This window comes from Haliotis asinina, chromosome 2 (assembly GCF_037392515.1).
Source record: "Haliotis asinina isolate JCU_RB_2024 chromosome 2, JCU_Hal_asi_v2, whole genome shotgun sequence".
Lineage (NCBI taxonomy): Eukaryota > Metazoa > Mollusca > Gastropoda > Lepetellida > Haliotidae > Haliotis > Haliotis asinina.
Genome location: NC_090281.1, coordinates 56,117,853 through 56,134,613, shown reverse-complemented (window position 1 = coordinate 56,134,613; position 16,761 = coordinate 56,117,853). Strand labels below are relative to the sequence as shown.

Genomic DNA, 16,761 nt, shown 5'->3' with positions numbered 1-16,761 from the left:
CATGTATATATGTGGAGCTCAGTTGCAAGATGTGTCAGTAACGGTTTCTTACATTTATAGAACTGTTTATTACAAGGCCACCAGTCTTCTTCTTCACAGACTTTTGTGTAGGTGTTTTTAAAAATCGTACATAATATTTTCAGTCAAATGAGATTTTATTATCATTACTGAATGTTATGCAAGTCCACTCCCTTTGTGTGCAATTATTTCCTCTCTACACAAGTTCAAGTTTACACACAAGTCTACTCCATTAGATAGGTTTGGCCAATGTACTTGCATGTGTCTGTGTGTGCTCTAGGTTTATGATGCGTATGCAGGGTAATGAGAACAGAAATACTGGTGGTGGAGATACAGGCAGGCCTGTACGTATGTGTACATTCAGCACACATACTAAACTATGACTACAAGAGAAATGACTGATGCTGCTGGTAGTCCAGACTCGTGCCAATCTACTTCAACCTGGGCAGGCTGGGGGCATCAGCTCCTGGGCTTCTGTGCTCTCGACCATGACCAGTGTTGTGATAGTACAGCTAGCAAATTGTGATCTGTGGTTCTGTCAGAATATGTACAGATGATGTGTCAGATGCAGAGAGCTTTACTGGTGCCTTTTAGGAGTTGCGGATTATATGTCCCGAGTGATCACATTATATGAACATTGTGTATGGATAGGGACATCACAGGACAGTAATTCCAGACTTGGGGTCTTAATTCATGCGATTGTCCATTGTTTTTTTTAAGAAAGTACGTCATGAAACAACTGAAATGTCTACAAAGAAACAGCACTGAAGTCAGCCTCTTGCTCTGAGGGTAAAATGTTATCAATATGTGATAAGATGGACAATAGACTGATATATCTATATGTGTGTAAAGTATTGGTTCAACTGACCAATCAACTTTGACCATGTCCCAAACTGTAAAGTAACAGTAGTTTATAAGCTGTAATTACTTTAGTTGAGCATATCAGTCTTTTGATGGGATGCTTGTCCAGAATCATCCTTTGATGTCTGCACTATACCCTGGATGGCAGCTATGGGTCAGCCTGATAATTTTATTACTGCCCTTTGCTGGCTCCGCATTCTCACAGTAGCCAATCAGCTAGGCCGTTGTAAAAACAAAGGTAGCAGTTGCAACTGCGAAAGTGTGCTTTCAGTGTGACTCAGATTTAGGGGAAATCATAGAGACAAATTTATGGGTATGAAACTTTAAAAGAAATATATGCAAAGGCTCCTTCTACCTCTCTCACAGAACCTCAGCATGGTTTGTTTTGCCATGTTTAATCGGTCAGTGACTTGTGATTGGTTGCTCAACTTACCAGCGTAGACACCTGATTGAATATAAAGCCAGCCAAAGGAGGCAATAGATTTCTCAGAGTCGTAGATGCATCCAGGGTATAGTGGAGACTTGTCGGAACGTATACCCTGGAGATACTGAGGGTGGTCCAGAAAGTGTGATAAATTTCTTTCACTTCTCTCTTGAAGGCCGCCTTGGATAAGAGTGATTTGACCAGTGAAACTGAACAACTAGTTAGATGGTTTACTCTGCTCTAGAGAATCACATGATTTACAGAATACCCATGTTTGTGGTGGTTATTATCTAAAAGATATCAAATCATTTCTGAACAATTGACACATGACTTTTATAATCCAGAGCATGGGCTGTTCTGATGTTGGCCTTCAGATAATGCTCAATATCTATATCATACCCATTTGCTGTGAAAGCATGGTTGTAGAACTATTTCTGTTATTGAGGTGGTGTTGTCAGGGTTGTCTCCAGCTCAGCAAAGCGGTTGCTGTAGACATTGTGCAAGCATGGGTATGCTAAGCAAAGATATTCCAATGTTTTAAGAGTTGTAGCTGGCCTACATGGCTGTACACAAATGTTCCTATCCCACGATCAAAGCACATCTACATCAATACACATGCAATAATGAGTAGAGTCCTCCCTCGTATACTGTAATCGTAGTTATTTTTTTGGGATTAATTTTCGCGTTTTTTAGTGCAACAAGATCGTGTGCCAATAATCATACCAAGCGAAATAGTCTTGGTCATCTCATGACAAATACAGTGTTTCCATGGCCCAACTGTTAAAATTAACGAAGCTGCCTTGTAAATTCCATCTGCACCATATGCAATTCGTGTGTGGAATTCCGTGTCTATTTTTAGTAAGCATCCCAAAGGATTGTCATTGGCTGGGCCCTTGCTTAGCCTCAACCCCGATGAGAGGCATTTTGGCATGAGGCTATGATGTGAATGTGTCAGATAGCAATACTCTATCGGGGTCAGTAGTGAAAAAAAAAATGAACTACATTGAATGGATTATTAACCCATTCATTACCATAGGCCGCATTCATCGCCAGTTGCCGCAACCTCCAAGCTTTTCGGCTTGACCCGGAATAATACGAGTTCAAGAATGCGTAGTCCGGAGGCTAGCTACGTAACGTATGATTCATTTATTAAATCTACCACTATTCACAGTGCCAGGGAATGCACACACAAACAAGTGAGATGTCGACTTTCGTCGCCTCGAACGTAGCGCTCTGACACGATGTTTTATGTGCTCGAAGTTCCATAACATACACACAGGTCGTGTTTTTTGCACAACACTCTTGCGAGTTGATCTCGCATATGGGACAGGTGTTGTCATATTGACAAGAGTATAATCTCACTTCTCTCTCTGATTGTTTTAGTAAACATGATTCAGTTATGGCGGCTAGCTTCGATCATTGCACATCGGTCGGTTGTGAAAACTTTGTGATCGATACTATCCCTCAGATGTTTGAAATGAGTGAAAATAACAACCGCACCAATATAGTTTCTTGTGAACTTTCCGTGAAAATTGCACCCGATTATATACACGATTACATTTTACCATCCAAAACTGTTCCACAGGAGATATTGCTTGTATGAGATCAGACGATATCTCTGAGGAAATATTGCTTTGACAGTAGATTTTTCACAATGCCCTGTCAATGGTATGACGTCATGAACTTGATGACATCACAATGCTATGACAGCGTTGCATTGTAAATCTAATGCCAGTGCTGTGTTCAGAGATGTGCATTTTTCTTGGAAAACTAATGAAGAATGATTTTGGATGATAAATAGAATCTCACCCTCGTGTCTACTGCCACTTCGGTGAGATTCTCGATATCTATACTGGCTGTCATTGAGTTATAGGGGTTGAGAAGACACATGTATTTCAGTTAAAATCAGACTGTCTATGCAAGCATTACAACCAGGTGTTGACAGTAACTGGAATGCAGCGATAACTTGATACTAGCCAGCTTGTACTTCCATAGTACTTAAAGCATTGTCACATCATAAAAGCAACAGGCTATGAGAGTTAAAATCACTGTAAGCATTTTACATCGTGGACATTACAAATATATATCCCCTCTGAAGACTAGGTTCAAACAAACGTCAAGGGGATGTCACATGACAATTAGTGCGTTGACATGAAGTTTCAGATGAATGAAAATCATCTTGGCATCTTTGACATTACAGTTCAGTCCATGTCTCTGAGCCTTTAGATAATTCCACTTATGGTTTCAAACTTCAAATAAACATGGATTTCATATTGGCTCAAAATGTAGCTGTTAAATTTCGCAGTAAAATGAAGTAAAGTTATCTTTCTTTGCTATTTATCACATCTCAATAAATAATTCAGTAAGCATTAACATCAAATACCATGTTGATTTATTCTTTTCTAATTACATAATCATGATTATATCATAGAAATCATGGCAAGTGGAAAATTAGTCAGGACAAGATACTTTCTAAGTCACTTGTCCTTTGGCAAGTGGCTTTAGAAAAAGCTTTGAACGCCTGCAACGATTGGCAACTGTAAACAAGCAACAAACGGTGGTGAATAACTAATCTGTCCTCAAGATAAATTTTGTTTCATTGTGTTGAAAATAAACAATAGAGCAGATCATTAAAAAACGCTACAAAATGGCCGTAAGTGGTTGCTAACCAGTAGGGATTATTTGTTATCATGTCATTACTGTGGATGTATGCGAGGGGATTGATGTCAACATTCTACTTATTCCAAGAATGTTTTGTCACAGATACATCTCCATTCGGTTACAGGTTGGTGGTTTGTTTAGTGTTAACCCCAGCAATGTTTTTGCAATGTCACATTGTCCAGATTTTACAGCAAGCATGTGGTGCTGAAGATCATTTCTAGAGATGATTTTTTATTTTTATGAGTGCATTCCATAATGAAACATACCCAGGACAGTTCATATATTACACCCAATCTGGAAAGTGATGTTGCCTCTCTCCATCACCTCGTTAGTAACACAATATGTTTTGTAAACGAGTAGTTCATTTGAACAGCTGTGATATTTGAATGAGACTCGATGCAAAACCATAGCAATGAATGACTCACATGAGTTTATCACAGTGCAGATGTTATTCCCTGAATAATAGGAGATACACAGTGACCAACAGCGCCAAGCTGCAGATTTGGATGTAAAAAAGGTCCCCGCGGTAGATACCACTATGAGGAAGCCAGTTCTGTTCAGGTTGTAGTGTCTTGTTGAACAATGTCCTGCATTGTTGTGTCAGTAATGTGCTCTATCCAGCTCTGATGAAAAGTTTTGTTTCTTTACCAGACCAACTGACTGACAAATTTCATGCTTCAGTATGAGAGACAGAATCATTTAAACAACTCAGACTTTTTTGTTTTCAGACTATTTCATGATCACACAGTTTGTTTTATTTTTCTGAGAAACTACCTGGAATTTATGTTCGAGTTGATTTCCATACCTTCAGGCAAAAGTAAACTTTAAATATTGGCTTCAAGACTTGTTGCAAATCAAGAGTAAAGTTTGATATTATCCATGAAACCTGTAAAACATGATGTGGTCTGATTGTTACCTATATCTTAGAAACTACAGCAGTCTGTATGCCATGACCTTTGCAAGAGGAATTCTGAAACACAACTTCATAATTCTACTTTTACCAAACCACAAATACATGTAGTTGTTTCCTAATTTTGTATTTTTTAAAATTGACCTTGTTCTGGTGTTAAATTTTTCCCTATCCTGACTGAAAAATTTATTTACTTTTTGCAAGAATGCTGTTATTGATGACATATATTAACAGTCTTCGTGTGACATGTGCTATGGAGTTTTAGCTTGTTTCCTTGTCATATATCCATGTTGAAAGTCAGCATCCTGAAATACATAAGGGAGAGTAATACACCCTGGCTTCATGTTGTCATTCTGCAAGTATGTTGGATGGTGGGGTCACTTGGTGCTTTAGGTTTCCGCTGATCACACCAAGGCCAGCTTAGATTAGTTATGTGGTTACAGTGAGTAAACCCTGTTCCAACATGTTGCACCATGATATTGCGGTTAAAAGTAACATAAAGTTATACTGCTCCAACAAGTACACCACCTAATGTGCAGGTTAAAACAAAGTTGTGCATTCTAGCTTTCACTAAAAGAAATAACTTTCAATTTATTTTTTTTAAAATGCTGTTACACATTTTGGGGAAAATAAGCAATCTGAGGAAACTTACAATGAAATACGAGCTCACAAAATGCTGAGCCTTTGCCTCCTGGCAGTGTCAGCGGTTTATGAGGATTTTCTCATGTGGACAAGTATATATATAACTACCAAAGAGTGACAAGCAAAAATCTGGTAGAATTTTTTATTTAGGTCAGGGAAAGGCTTATCTTTTAAACTATATCCAGGATTTTTGAAGGGTGGGTATCATGGTGCCAGGGGTGAACTCACTAAACCCAAACCTTTCTCCGCCAGTGGCCCCCCACCCCTAAATCTTGTCACTTCACTTAAATCATTTTCAAAATGGGTGGTGGGGCTTCATCTAGGGCCTGTTGATTTAAAAGCCTGCTGGTGGCAGCCGGCCATAATGGCTAACTGGCAAATTATATTATTGCAAACACTGAATCATTGACAGCTATATTAGAATAGAATGAAAATAATCCAGTCTGATTCCACAACAGCATCAACCATATACACCATCAGTCTGCCACACATCTGATATGTTTTGGCATGTCTATCATCCTGGAAATACAACCAGGTCTCAATTCACTTTCTTTCAATGACGACAAAATTGCAGTACCATATTTCATGAAATGCAAAGTGAGTGAGTGAGTTTGGTTTTGCACTGCTTTTAGCAATATTCAAGCAGTATTACACAAAATCGCAATGCAGGTATTTGCCATTACCAATCAGTGCTTAACCTGCAGCAACCCCACACAGTGCTAAGACACAGAATAGTGCTCCCAGTGTTGGATGATGCAGCAGTTAGACATTAGCTACAAATAATGCACCAACCAGTAAGTGCCATCTCCCCACAATATTAAGTAACAGTGGATGTAGGCTGGGGAACTGATGTCAACATTCTACTAGTAGAGCATTTTCTGACTTAAATCCAGCTTCGGGGAAACCAGCTACCAAAGTTTGGTCACCATCAAAAACAGGCATCAAAAGAATCTACAAAAGGTCACAGATGTCAAGAGATTTTAACCAGCCAAGAACCATGCCCAGAAAGCATATCTGTCTAGCCAGAACTTATGATATAATTATCTGAGACATTGTCTGCACTACTGGCCATCCAGAAGTCCTTCATTACCATCAGTGCTAAGACCATCCCTTCCAAACAGAGCTTAATATGTATCAGTACTCAAACCAATATGAAACTCTAAATTTATTATCATGTTTGGACTGCCCTCAAATAATCAAATAGTAAATCAGGTTTTACTTCTTGCGAAAAGATTAATCTATTCTTCAAGACTTAAACAGCAGGATATAGCCTTTGCTGAATTTCACAAATTACTGAAGGACATATGCTATTTCGAAAGGTGTATCGCAATGAAAAATAACAAACATAGTAGTGTTACTGGGAAATGGCAACATTTAGATATGATACTCTGACTTTTTAATTCAGCACACATACAGCTTAACATACTCAAACTAATATGCCCACTACAGTAATAATGTTTCCACCTGGCTTTTGTTTGTCTGTATATGTACACCCTCATATTTGTGTACAGTTTTGTTCTAACTTGATGATGTGAATGCCAACACGTCATTTGTCTACCTGTACATGCAACTTGAAAAGGAATGAAACAGATTAATAAAAAAAAGTATTTATCAGTACAAATTTATTCCTACTGGCAGTCAGCATCAATAAACTACACGCTTCTTTGTTATCTTAATAGTTTGGTTTCATATATCAGGGTATGAAACACACAAACATTTCAGCCAGACCACAGGACTGTTAAAATGTAAAACTTGTCAGCCCTGACCAAAACTTACCTGCCCACAACAAATACAAATTTACTTTGTATGATTGAATTAAAACATGAAATATTGAAAAAACTAATACTAACTTTATATATGTCTTAATTTTAACTTGATCATTGGACAGGTGAATTTGAGAATCTGGCATTTCATGTTGTAAATTATCCGTCTTGGGCAGTCATGAACCCAGGCATTTCAAACACTGTACTTAAGAATAAACTACAATGGATTGTGTTCCTGACAGTAAAAGAAAACACGTATGAATTTTATGTTCAAGTCTAAATGCCATTCGACCACTTGATGGCTTGTCATATACAAAGTAATCCAACAAGGTTTAAATCCTACATGTAACAACAGTGATAATGAAGAGTGACAGAGTTGTAAGTTAATGTTAAAGGTACATATTTGACTTACATTTTATATTTTGAAATCATTTGTACTCATTTTAGCTTTCTGGTGATGCAGTAATAGCCATACTATCGAGACGAACAGCTTCCAAAAAAAATAACACTCTCCATATGTGAAAAGTAAACAATTATTGCTACATACAGCAAAAACTGTCACACATGGTGTTCATGGTGTTTGCCAACCTAGTTTCAAACATATTGTGCATTGCATATTTGTATAGAGTTCTTCAAGGGACATAACTGTATGCAGTTCACTTGAAATAATGTTTGGCCAGTAGAGGGTGAAAGAGTCAATTTGACCATCTTTTATAAGTAACGGCAATTAAGGGATTCTGATTATAAGGGCCATGGCAACAGGGGAATTAGTCCTTGGAGTTCAGTGTTCATACTGACAAAGGTTGAATCAAACGGGCTCCTTGACACAGACACAACAGACTTGTGTGAAATGAATTTTACAAGGTAGGTCAATATTTCTTTTACCTATAAATGGCCAGTGACAACTACTCCATACATTCCAGACCAAATCTGGAACACAAATGCAATTGGTGTTGGATTCTGCTTTAAGATTTTGCCAGATTCCACAAAGGGAAAACGTCAATATTCACAGATTTATATTTTTCCATGGAGATTTCCATTCCTGGTTTAGTATGAAAATCTTTATTAGTGTTATGACATTTTTCTTCAACATTACACTCATTACAGAAAATATTATTTTGTTTTGTAATAATTATCAGCAGGAAATATCTTTAAATGTTTATGAAAAAAAGACCACATTCACAAACACAAATAACACCTTATTGTCAGATCCCAACTTCACTCATTGTGCAAAATTTAACATTCCTGCTAAACATATAAAGGTTTGCCACATTTGTTCACGTGTACTCTTGCAGTTCACACCCTATCTAAACTTTATACACAGAGATCCGAAAATAGGTGCGGAGGTGGAGTCAAATATAACGTCCCGCCCACGCACATAATTTCGGATTTTGTGCACAACTTACTGATTTAGTTTTCTGATACGTTCTCTTATCTCAGGGTAAACATTTGGAACCATCCATAGTAAACAGGTACGCTTCAATAGTAAAATTAGTTTATTCATTTATTTTTTTATTACTTCCTGTTGATTTGTCTGAACCGCCGTATCAATTATTGTCATGTGACTGCCAAGCTCCTCACGGCAAGACAACTCCCAACACCACTTTTGTACATAACATAAACAAGCATGGCCGCCAACACGCGGTGAGAGTTTCCTGTCACTGGTCACAAGCTTTGTTTGATGACTGTGCCGGACTGGTTCTATGCCGTTCCGTTCGGTTTGACGCTAGTGCTCTCAGTGGTGATTGTAATTCAAATATTGGAACTATGTTTAAGGTAAGCTCTTTGTGGAAAATGACCCGTAATGTAAAACTGCACATATGTCAAATTATGAAACCGGCAATGACAAGTTCTGTGGTAATTTATAGGTCTGACGTGAACACTTCGATCTGAGAAATCACTCATGATTCTCTCCCCAAGAATCGCCTCTGAAGTGGTACAGCAGCGTGATAATGATATGTGTGCCGTGCACCGCTCACCAGCTGATTTGCTGACCGTTGCTCGGTCAGGCGTTGCTTATTTGTGGCAGCGTGTGCGATGGATCTATTTTAATCACGTAACTTATCACAAAATCTCTAGTGGCCACAACAATATCGATTGCAAATTTTGTATTTTAATGTATGTATATTCCTGTTATCCATAACTACCTCCTTCTTTGAAGCGTGATATTTGTAATGGTCAGGGTTTTCCCATGACCTACAAATCTAAAGGTCCAGAGGACACTCCACCCACCACCTAAACCTCAAAATCATCTTTGCCCCACCTAGCAATAAATTATGAACGGTCCCTTGTGCTTACAGGAAGCAGGACTTATGTTTGTGTAAAGTAATAAAACAGTTAAGTTTACTGTATTGTAAACTTTCATAATTACATTAATTAGAGAGGACTTTTCTTCGGTTCATTTAAAGATTTTGGTAGCATGATAATTATTGTGCACTATATTCTGTTTTCATCCATTCTTTGCATTTGTGCTTGAAGATGCTCATTTCTGCATCTTGTAGTGCACATTAAGTATACAAATAAGTGGTGTAATTGAAACTGTTGTTTTTACATTGAGTTCCAGAAGCTTCTGCAATTGATACCTGAAATAACACCTATGACACATAAGTAACAATTTTAGTCATCCTGACTGTACTTTTTAACATCCACAAAACTATATTCATGCCCTGAATAAGTAATATTGCATTTCATAAAATTTTGTGTGGTGTATTTATTCAATAATATTCTATGCAATATATCATCATGATAATATGCATTACGTTTTTACTGTAAAAGTGACAAATGTTGCAGCACCAGGTATAATGGTAATTGTAAACCAAAAGTTACTGTGTTCTGTAATCTGATTGGTTGAAAAACATGATCAAATGGTATTAGATTCCCGGAAACTGAAAGACTATTCACCGCGTATTGACACGTAAACAATTGTTTTGTTGTGTCATCAACAGTGGTGACGCCATTCAAATCATATTGTGACATAAAGTTAGAATGACGTCACAAATGAGCAACTCCAGATGCTACCATGAGAACGAGCTGAAACGGCCAGCTGATGACACTTCACTGTTGTGTCCGTATTCGATGTAAAAACGAGTGCAGACACTAAAACCCCTTTGGTTTACTTTTGTGTTTACAATGTCGATAAACATCATGTGTTGGCCAATTTCCGGGTGTTATTGAGTATTTGAAGCACGGGAATATTTCATTTGAAACCTCCGGCTGACGCTGTCGGTTCCAAATGCATTCCTGTGCTTCAAATACTCAATAACACCCGGAAATTGGCCAACACATGATGTTTATCTCCTAATAGAAATGTTCTCAACATCTAAAGCTTGTGCACTTTTGTTACAGATTGATTTGTGACATCAGCCATGAGTAACAAGGGGGGAGACACCCCAGACAAGGCTGGATCAGGCTCCATCCCTGCTGTTTTGCCTGTTGGACAAGATGTCTCCTCACAAGCACCTGCACCTTCCTCAGGTTCCATGGATCCCGAGGTTGGATTTTTTCTTGGCCAAGTCAGGGATGACTCTGTGTTTGGGTCTAACCCACTGAGGCAGTTGTCTCAGTTCAGTAGTACTAGTGAAGCTTCTGAAGGTCTTACAAGCATGTCGTCTGGCAAGGATGATGTTTGTGGCCGCATGTCACCTGCATCTCGACCAACTTCAGAGCTGTCTCAGTTATCTTTTTCACCGCACCAACTTGGTTCTTTGGGCGGGTTTGCTCCAGTATCTCCCAGTTCCAGACAGACGGCCGTTTCCCAGATGCCCCAGCACAGTGACCGCATAACTCCAGGTAAGTGACGTCACACATGAACTTGTGAAGATTAGGTATGTTTCCAAGAAATGAGTGATTATTTTGTAAATGTATTCAATGTCAATATGGACATGTACAAACAGTTCTGGAAAAAAAACTATGAGTATGATAAATTTAGATTTTCACTGTGACTGAGAGGTTTAGTTGGAAGTGATATATTCCACAGCTATAGATTACATGGTTATCAATTTTGTAGACATTTCTTTTACTTGGCATGTGCGGATTCCAAAGATTTAACATTTTTAGCCCTCTGCACATTTAAATGATTTAATAAGTTGTTCCTTTCATAATTTGAAACTGTCTTCTCAAACAAATGTGTTGAAGAATTGTGTATTCTTTGTAAAATGTTAGCGTTTTCATTCATTTTTAACCTTTCCCAATGTGTGAAGTCCATTTCTGGTTTACTTGACTAACATCTTGTCTCTGAAATGAACATATATTACAGAAGAAAGTAGTAAAATAAAATACACTGAAAAGGAGCCCTTAGACCTTTGTCATTCCTGAAGCTGTGGACTTAAAACATTTAGAAGATTTGCATGGGTTTTCTCAGATATATTTACTTCAGGGTCTGCATGACAGACTACTTGTGTACCTGCCATCATTACCATATTGCTGGAATATTATTGCTAAAACTGTAAAAGTAGCGTAAAACTAAACTCACTCTTTCTGAACCATTCTAAACATCCCCAAACCAAGAAAATGAAATGTTCTAGCTTTTTGCTGCATTGGCAGATATGAACTTGATGTGTTTCACTGATTTAGGAACATCCTGGTTCTTGCACTGTTTCTGTCATAGTTACTTTTGTCATAGTGTAGCGTTAACCTGGATTATACTTCAGTCCTGTACCTGTTGCAGTGAGTGGTTCTCCTCGAGGGGATGACTCTGATCTCTACTCCCGCCCCACCTCCATCCATCAATCTCCTCAGCTCAGCTTAAGGAGTGGCTCTGTTGGTTCCAGTGGCTCCTACAGACTTGGAGGACACTCCAAACTGACACCTAACATTGGCAGGCCACTCGTTCCCGGTGTGTCACCAACGTCTTCCAGAGAAGCTGTGAGTGATGCACCAACTCCCCCAGCAGATGGTCATCAGTCGCTGCTGGTGCAACTGTCCAGCGGCAAACGAGCAGAACTTTCACATGTCTCAGATGAGGAACATAGGAAAAGTATCTCTGATTCAAGGTCATCTCGAGGTCGTGACAAAACTACAAGTGAATCTTTATCAGCTGTGAAGGAAGATGGAGAGACAAATTATCCACCAGTGTCAAGAGTTGGATGGACAAGTTTGGACACCAAGGATCATAATGATACATTTTATCATGGCTTGAATCCTATGTATGCAACTGTCACCAGCAATGCCTCTGCTTTCAGTCGAGAGTCTTCGGACATGGTCTACATTCCAAACTTTCCTGGGGGAATCATACACTTTGTGCAGGATGGAGACTCTGTCTTCAACCAGATGGTCAGTATATATAGTAGCAACAGTAAAGTTGTCACATGATGCTGTAGTGAGAGTAAGGTTGTCACATGATGCAGTAGTGAGAGTAAAGTTGTCACATAATGCAGTAGTGACAGTAAGGTTGTCACATGATGCAGTAGTGAGAGTAAGGTTGTCGCATGATGCAGTAGTGAGAGTAAGGTTGTCGCATGATGCAGTAGTGACAGTAAGGTCGCATGATGCAGTAGTGAGAGTAAGGTTGTCGCATGATGCAGTAGTGACAGTAAGGTTGTCGCATTATGCTGTAGCGACAGTACGGTTGTCTCATGATGCAGTAGTGAGAGTAAGGTTGTCACATGATGCTGTAGCGACAGTAAGGTTGTCGCATGATGCAGTAGTGACAGTAAGGTTGTCACATGATGCAGTAGTGACAGTAAGGTTGCCACATGATGCTGTAGCGACAGTAAGGTTGTCTCATGATGCAGTAGTGAGAGTAAGGTTGTCACATGATGCTGTAGTGACAGTAAAGTTGTCACATGATGCTATAGTGACAATAAAGTTGTCACATGATGCAGCAGCGACAGTAAGGTTGTCACATGATGCTGTAGTGACAGTAAGGTTGTCACATGATGCTGGAGTAACAATAAGGTTGTCACATGATGCTGTAGTAACAATAAGGTTGTCACATGATGCTGTAGTGACAGTAAGGTTGTCACATGATGCTGTAGTGACAGTAAAGTTGTCACATGATGCTGTAGTGACAATAAGGTTGTCACATGATGCAGTAGTGACAGTAAGGTTGTCACATGATGCTGTAGTGACAGTAAGGTTGTCACATGATGCAGTAGTGACAGTAAGGTTGTCACATGATGCTGTAGCGACAGTAAGGTTGTCACATGATGCTGTAGTGACAGTAAGGTTGTCACATGATGCTGTAGTGACAATAAGGTTGTCACATGATGCTGTAGTGACAATAAAGTTATCACATGATGCTGTAATGACAGTAAGGTTGTCGCATGATGCTGTAGTGACAGTAAAGTTGTCACATGATGCTGTAGTGACAATAAGGTTGTCACATGATGCTGTAGTGACAGTAAGGTTGTCACATGATGCTGTAGTGACAGTAAAGTTGTCACATGATGCTGTAGTGACAGTAAGGTTGTCGCATGATGCTGTAGTGACAGTAAAGTTGTCACATGATGCTGTAGTGACAGTAAGGTTGTCACATGATGCTGTAGTGACAATAAGGTTGTCACATGATGCTGTAGTGACAGTAAGGTTGTCACATGATGCTGTAGTGACAGTAAGGTTGTCACATGATGCAGAAGGGACAGTAAGGTTGTCACATGATGCTGTAGTGACAGTAAGGTTGTCACATGATGCTGTAGCGACAGTAAGGTTGTCACATGATGCTGTAGCGACAGTAAGGTTGTCACATGATGCAGTAGCGACAGTAAGGTTGTCACATGATGCTGTAGCGACAGTAAGGTTGTCACATGATGCTGTAGCGACAGTAAGGTTGTCACATGATGCTGTAGTGACAATAAGGTTGTCACATGATGCTGTAGTGACAATAAGGTTGTCACATGATGCTGTAGTGACAGTTAAGTTGTCACATGATGCTGTAGTGACAATAAAGTTGTCACATGATGCTGTAGTGACAATACGGTTGTCACATGATGCTGTAGTGACAGTAAGGTTGTCACATGATGCTGTAGTGACAGTAAGGTTGTCACATGATGCTGTAGTGACAGTAAGGTTGTCACATGATGCTGTAGTGACAATACGGTTGTCACATGATGCTGTAGTAACAATAAGGTTGTCACATGATGCTGTAGTGACAGTAAGGTTGTAAAATGTTGGAGTGATGACAGTAAGGTTGTCGCATGATGCAGTAGCGACAGTAAGGTTGTCACATGATGCAGCAGCGACAGTAAGGTTGTCACATAATTCAGTGGAGACAGTAAGTTTCTTGCATGATGCAATAGTGACTGTGAGGTTATCGCATGATGCAGTAGCGACTAAGGTTATCACATGATACCTTCACGACAGTAAGGTTGTCATGTGATGCAGTAGTGATGTTAAGTTTGTCACATGATGTAGTAGTGATGTTGAGATTGTCATGTGATTCATTAATGACAGTAAGGCTGTTCCAGTAGTACATGCCAATTTGATTTTTAGCTTTTCCTGATCTTTCCTGAACTTGTTGCGTTGTTATGTACATGTAATCTGTTAATTTTAATCTTTCTGCAAATAAACTTTGTAATTCTATGAAACATTAAACTTGCACTTAATATTGTTGCATGTAGTTAAAAATAATTTAACTACATTTGTAATGTTATATTGTAGAGATTTGACATAATCAATTATACCTGCAACCCAATCTCAGAAATGATCTCATTTCAGGACGGTATTGTCCTGAATTCACTTGTACACTTGACCTTATCTCAGGAGGTCATTCGTACCTGTGACCCAATCTCAGAAATGATCTCATTTCAGGACGGTATTGTCCTGAATTCACTTGTACACTTGACCTTATCTCAGGAGGTCATTCGTACCTGTGACCCAATCTCAGAAATGATCTCATTTCAGGACGGTATTGTCCTGAATTCACTTGTACACTTGACCTTATCTCAGGAGGTCATTCGTACCTGTGACCCAATCTCAGAAATGATCTCATTTCAGGACGGTATTGTCCTGAATTCACTTGTACACTTGACCTTATCTCAGGAGGTCATTCGTACCTGTGACCCAATCTCAGAAGGTTAACAAACAAATGACCTTATTTCAGGATGGTATGGTGCAAGTGACAAAATTTCATGAATTCAGATGTGCACATGACCCTATTTCAGGAAATCATTCATACCTGTGACTCCGTTACAGGATGAGGTTGATGTACAAGTGACCTTATTTCAGACAGTTATTGAACAAGTGGACCTATCTCAGGAAGTTGCTTATCTTGACTCAAGTGACTTTCAGCAGTTCATGTTGTGTCTGTGTAACTATTTCCTCAGAAGTTCTTCTCTTCCAAAAAATAGTGCAATTGGAGTTGAAGTGTATCTTCAGTCTTGTGAGTCAGGTAGAAACATTTTTTTACTTTCAGGATCGTTATTATGTATGTATACCTCGAGACAGCACAGTTGATGATGTTGCAAGCTACATCGCTGGTGGTTGGCGGCGCCGTACACCCAAGATTGTGCTGTCTGTGATCAGCAGTGTGCAGTACTTCAAGGCCTGGGAGAATGAAAGAAGTGTGGACAACTTTAAGAGGGGCCTTATTCAGGTAGGCTCGCTTACTGACAAGTTCTGTGGGAGTTGCATCCATTTGCTCAGAAATATACATATATATGGTCACATTTAGCAGCTGGAAGAGTTCAGACTTACACATGATCAGATGAAACAGTTCAGACTTACACATTATCACATGCAGTTCAGCCCAACACATGGTCACATTAAGTAGTTCAGATCTACAGTCATATGGAGTTCAGACCTACTCATGATCACGATAGACAGTTCAGATCTACACATGCTCACATTAGACAGTTCAGACCTACACATATCACATGGAGGAGTTGAGATCTACACATGATCACATTAGACAGTTCAGACCTACACATATCACATGGAGGAGTTGAGATCTACACATGATCACATTGAGGAGTTGAGATCTACACATGATCACATTAGACAGTTCAGACCTACACATATCACATGGAGGAGTTGAGATCTACACATGCTCACATTAGACAGTTCAGACCTACACATATCACATGGAGGAGTTGAGATCTACACATGCTCACATTAGACAGTTCAGACCTACACATATCACATGGAGGAGTTGAGATCTACACATGATCACATTAGACAGTTCAGACCTACACATATCACATGGAGGAGTTGAGATCTACACATGCTCACATTAGACAGTTCAGACCTACACATATCACATGGAGGAGTTGAGATCTACACATGATCACATTAGACTGTATTATAAACGGTGTTAGTAATTTTCTGTATTATGTACTTCAACGCATTAGAGATGTTCCTTTTAAATAGCATGTGCACTGAAAATGTCAATACAATGTGCAGATGACTGTATGATGGGCCTATGGCTTTTTACTGCACAAACTTGTCTGTCTGTCATTGTCACATTAAGTGGTTCAGACATACAGATGGTCACATGGAGGAGTTCAGACCTGCACATGGTCCCATTAGATAGTTGAGACCTACTCATG

At 39.2% G+C, this 16,761-nt stretch overlaps 1 protein-coding gene across 1 annotated transcript in view; it reads left to right on the top strand.

Annotated features, from left to right (window-relative positions):
* Positions 1 to 10,630: 10,630 nt before the first annotated feature.
* The window catches only part of LOC137272719 (transient receptor potential cation channel subfamily M member-like 2), a 45,725-nt gene continuing 39,594 nt past the window's right edge, over positions 10,631 to 16,761 (top strand). Inside the window, exons 1-3 of the mRNA XM_067805103.1 lie at positions 10,631 to 11,068; positions 11,946 to 12,550; positions 15,630 to 15,809. Coding sequence (XP_067661204.1) covers positions 10,645 to 11,068; positions 11,946 to 12,550; positions 15,630 to 15,809 — 1,209 coding nt within the window. The 5' untranslated portion in view covers positions 10,631 to 10,644. The remainder of the gene's footprint in view (positions 11,069 to 11,945; positions 12,551 to 15,629; positions 15,810 to 16,761) is intronic.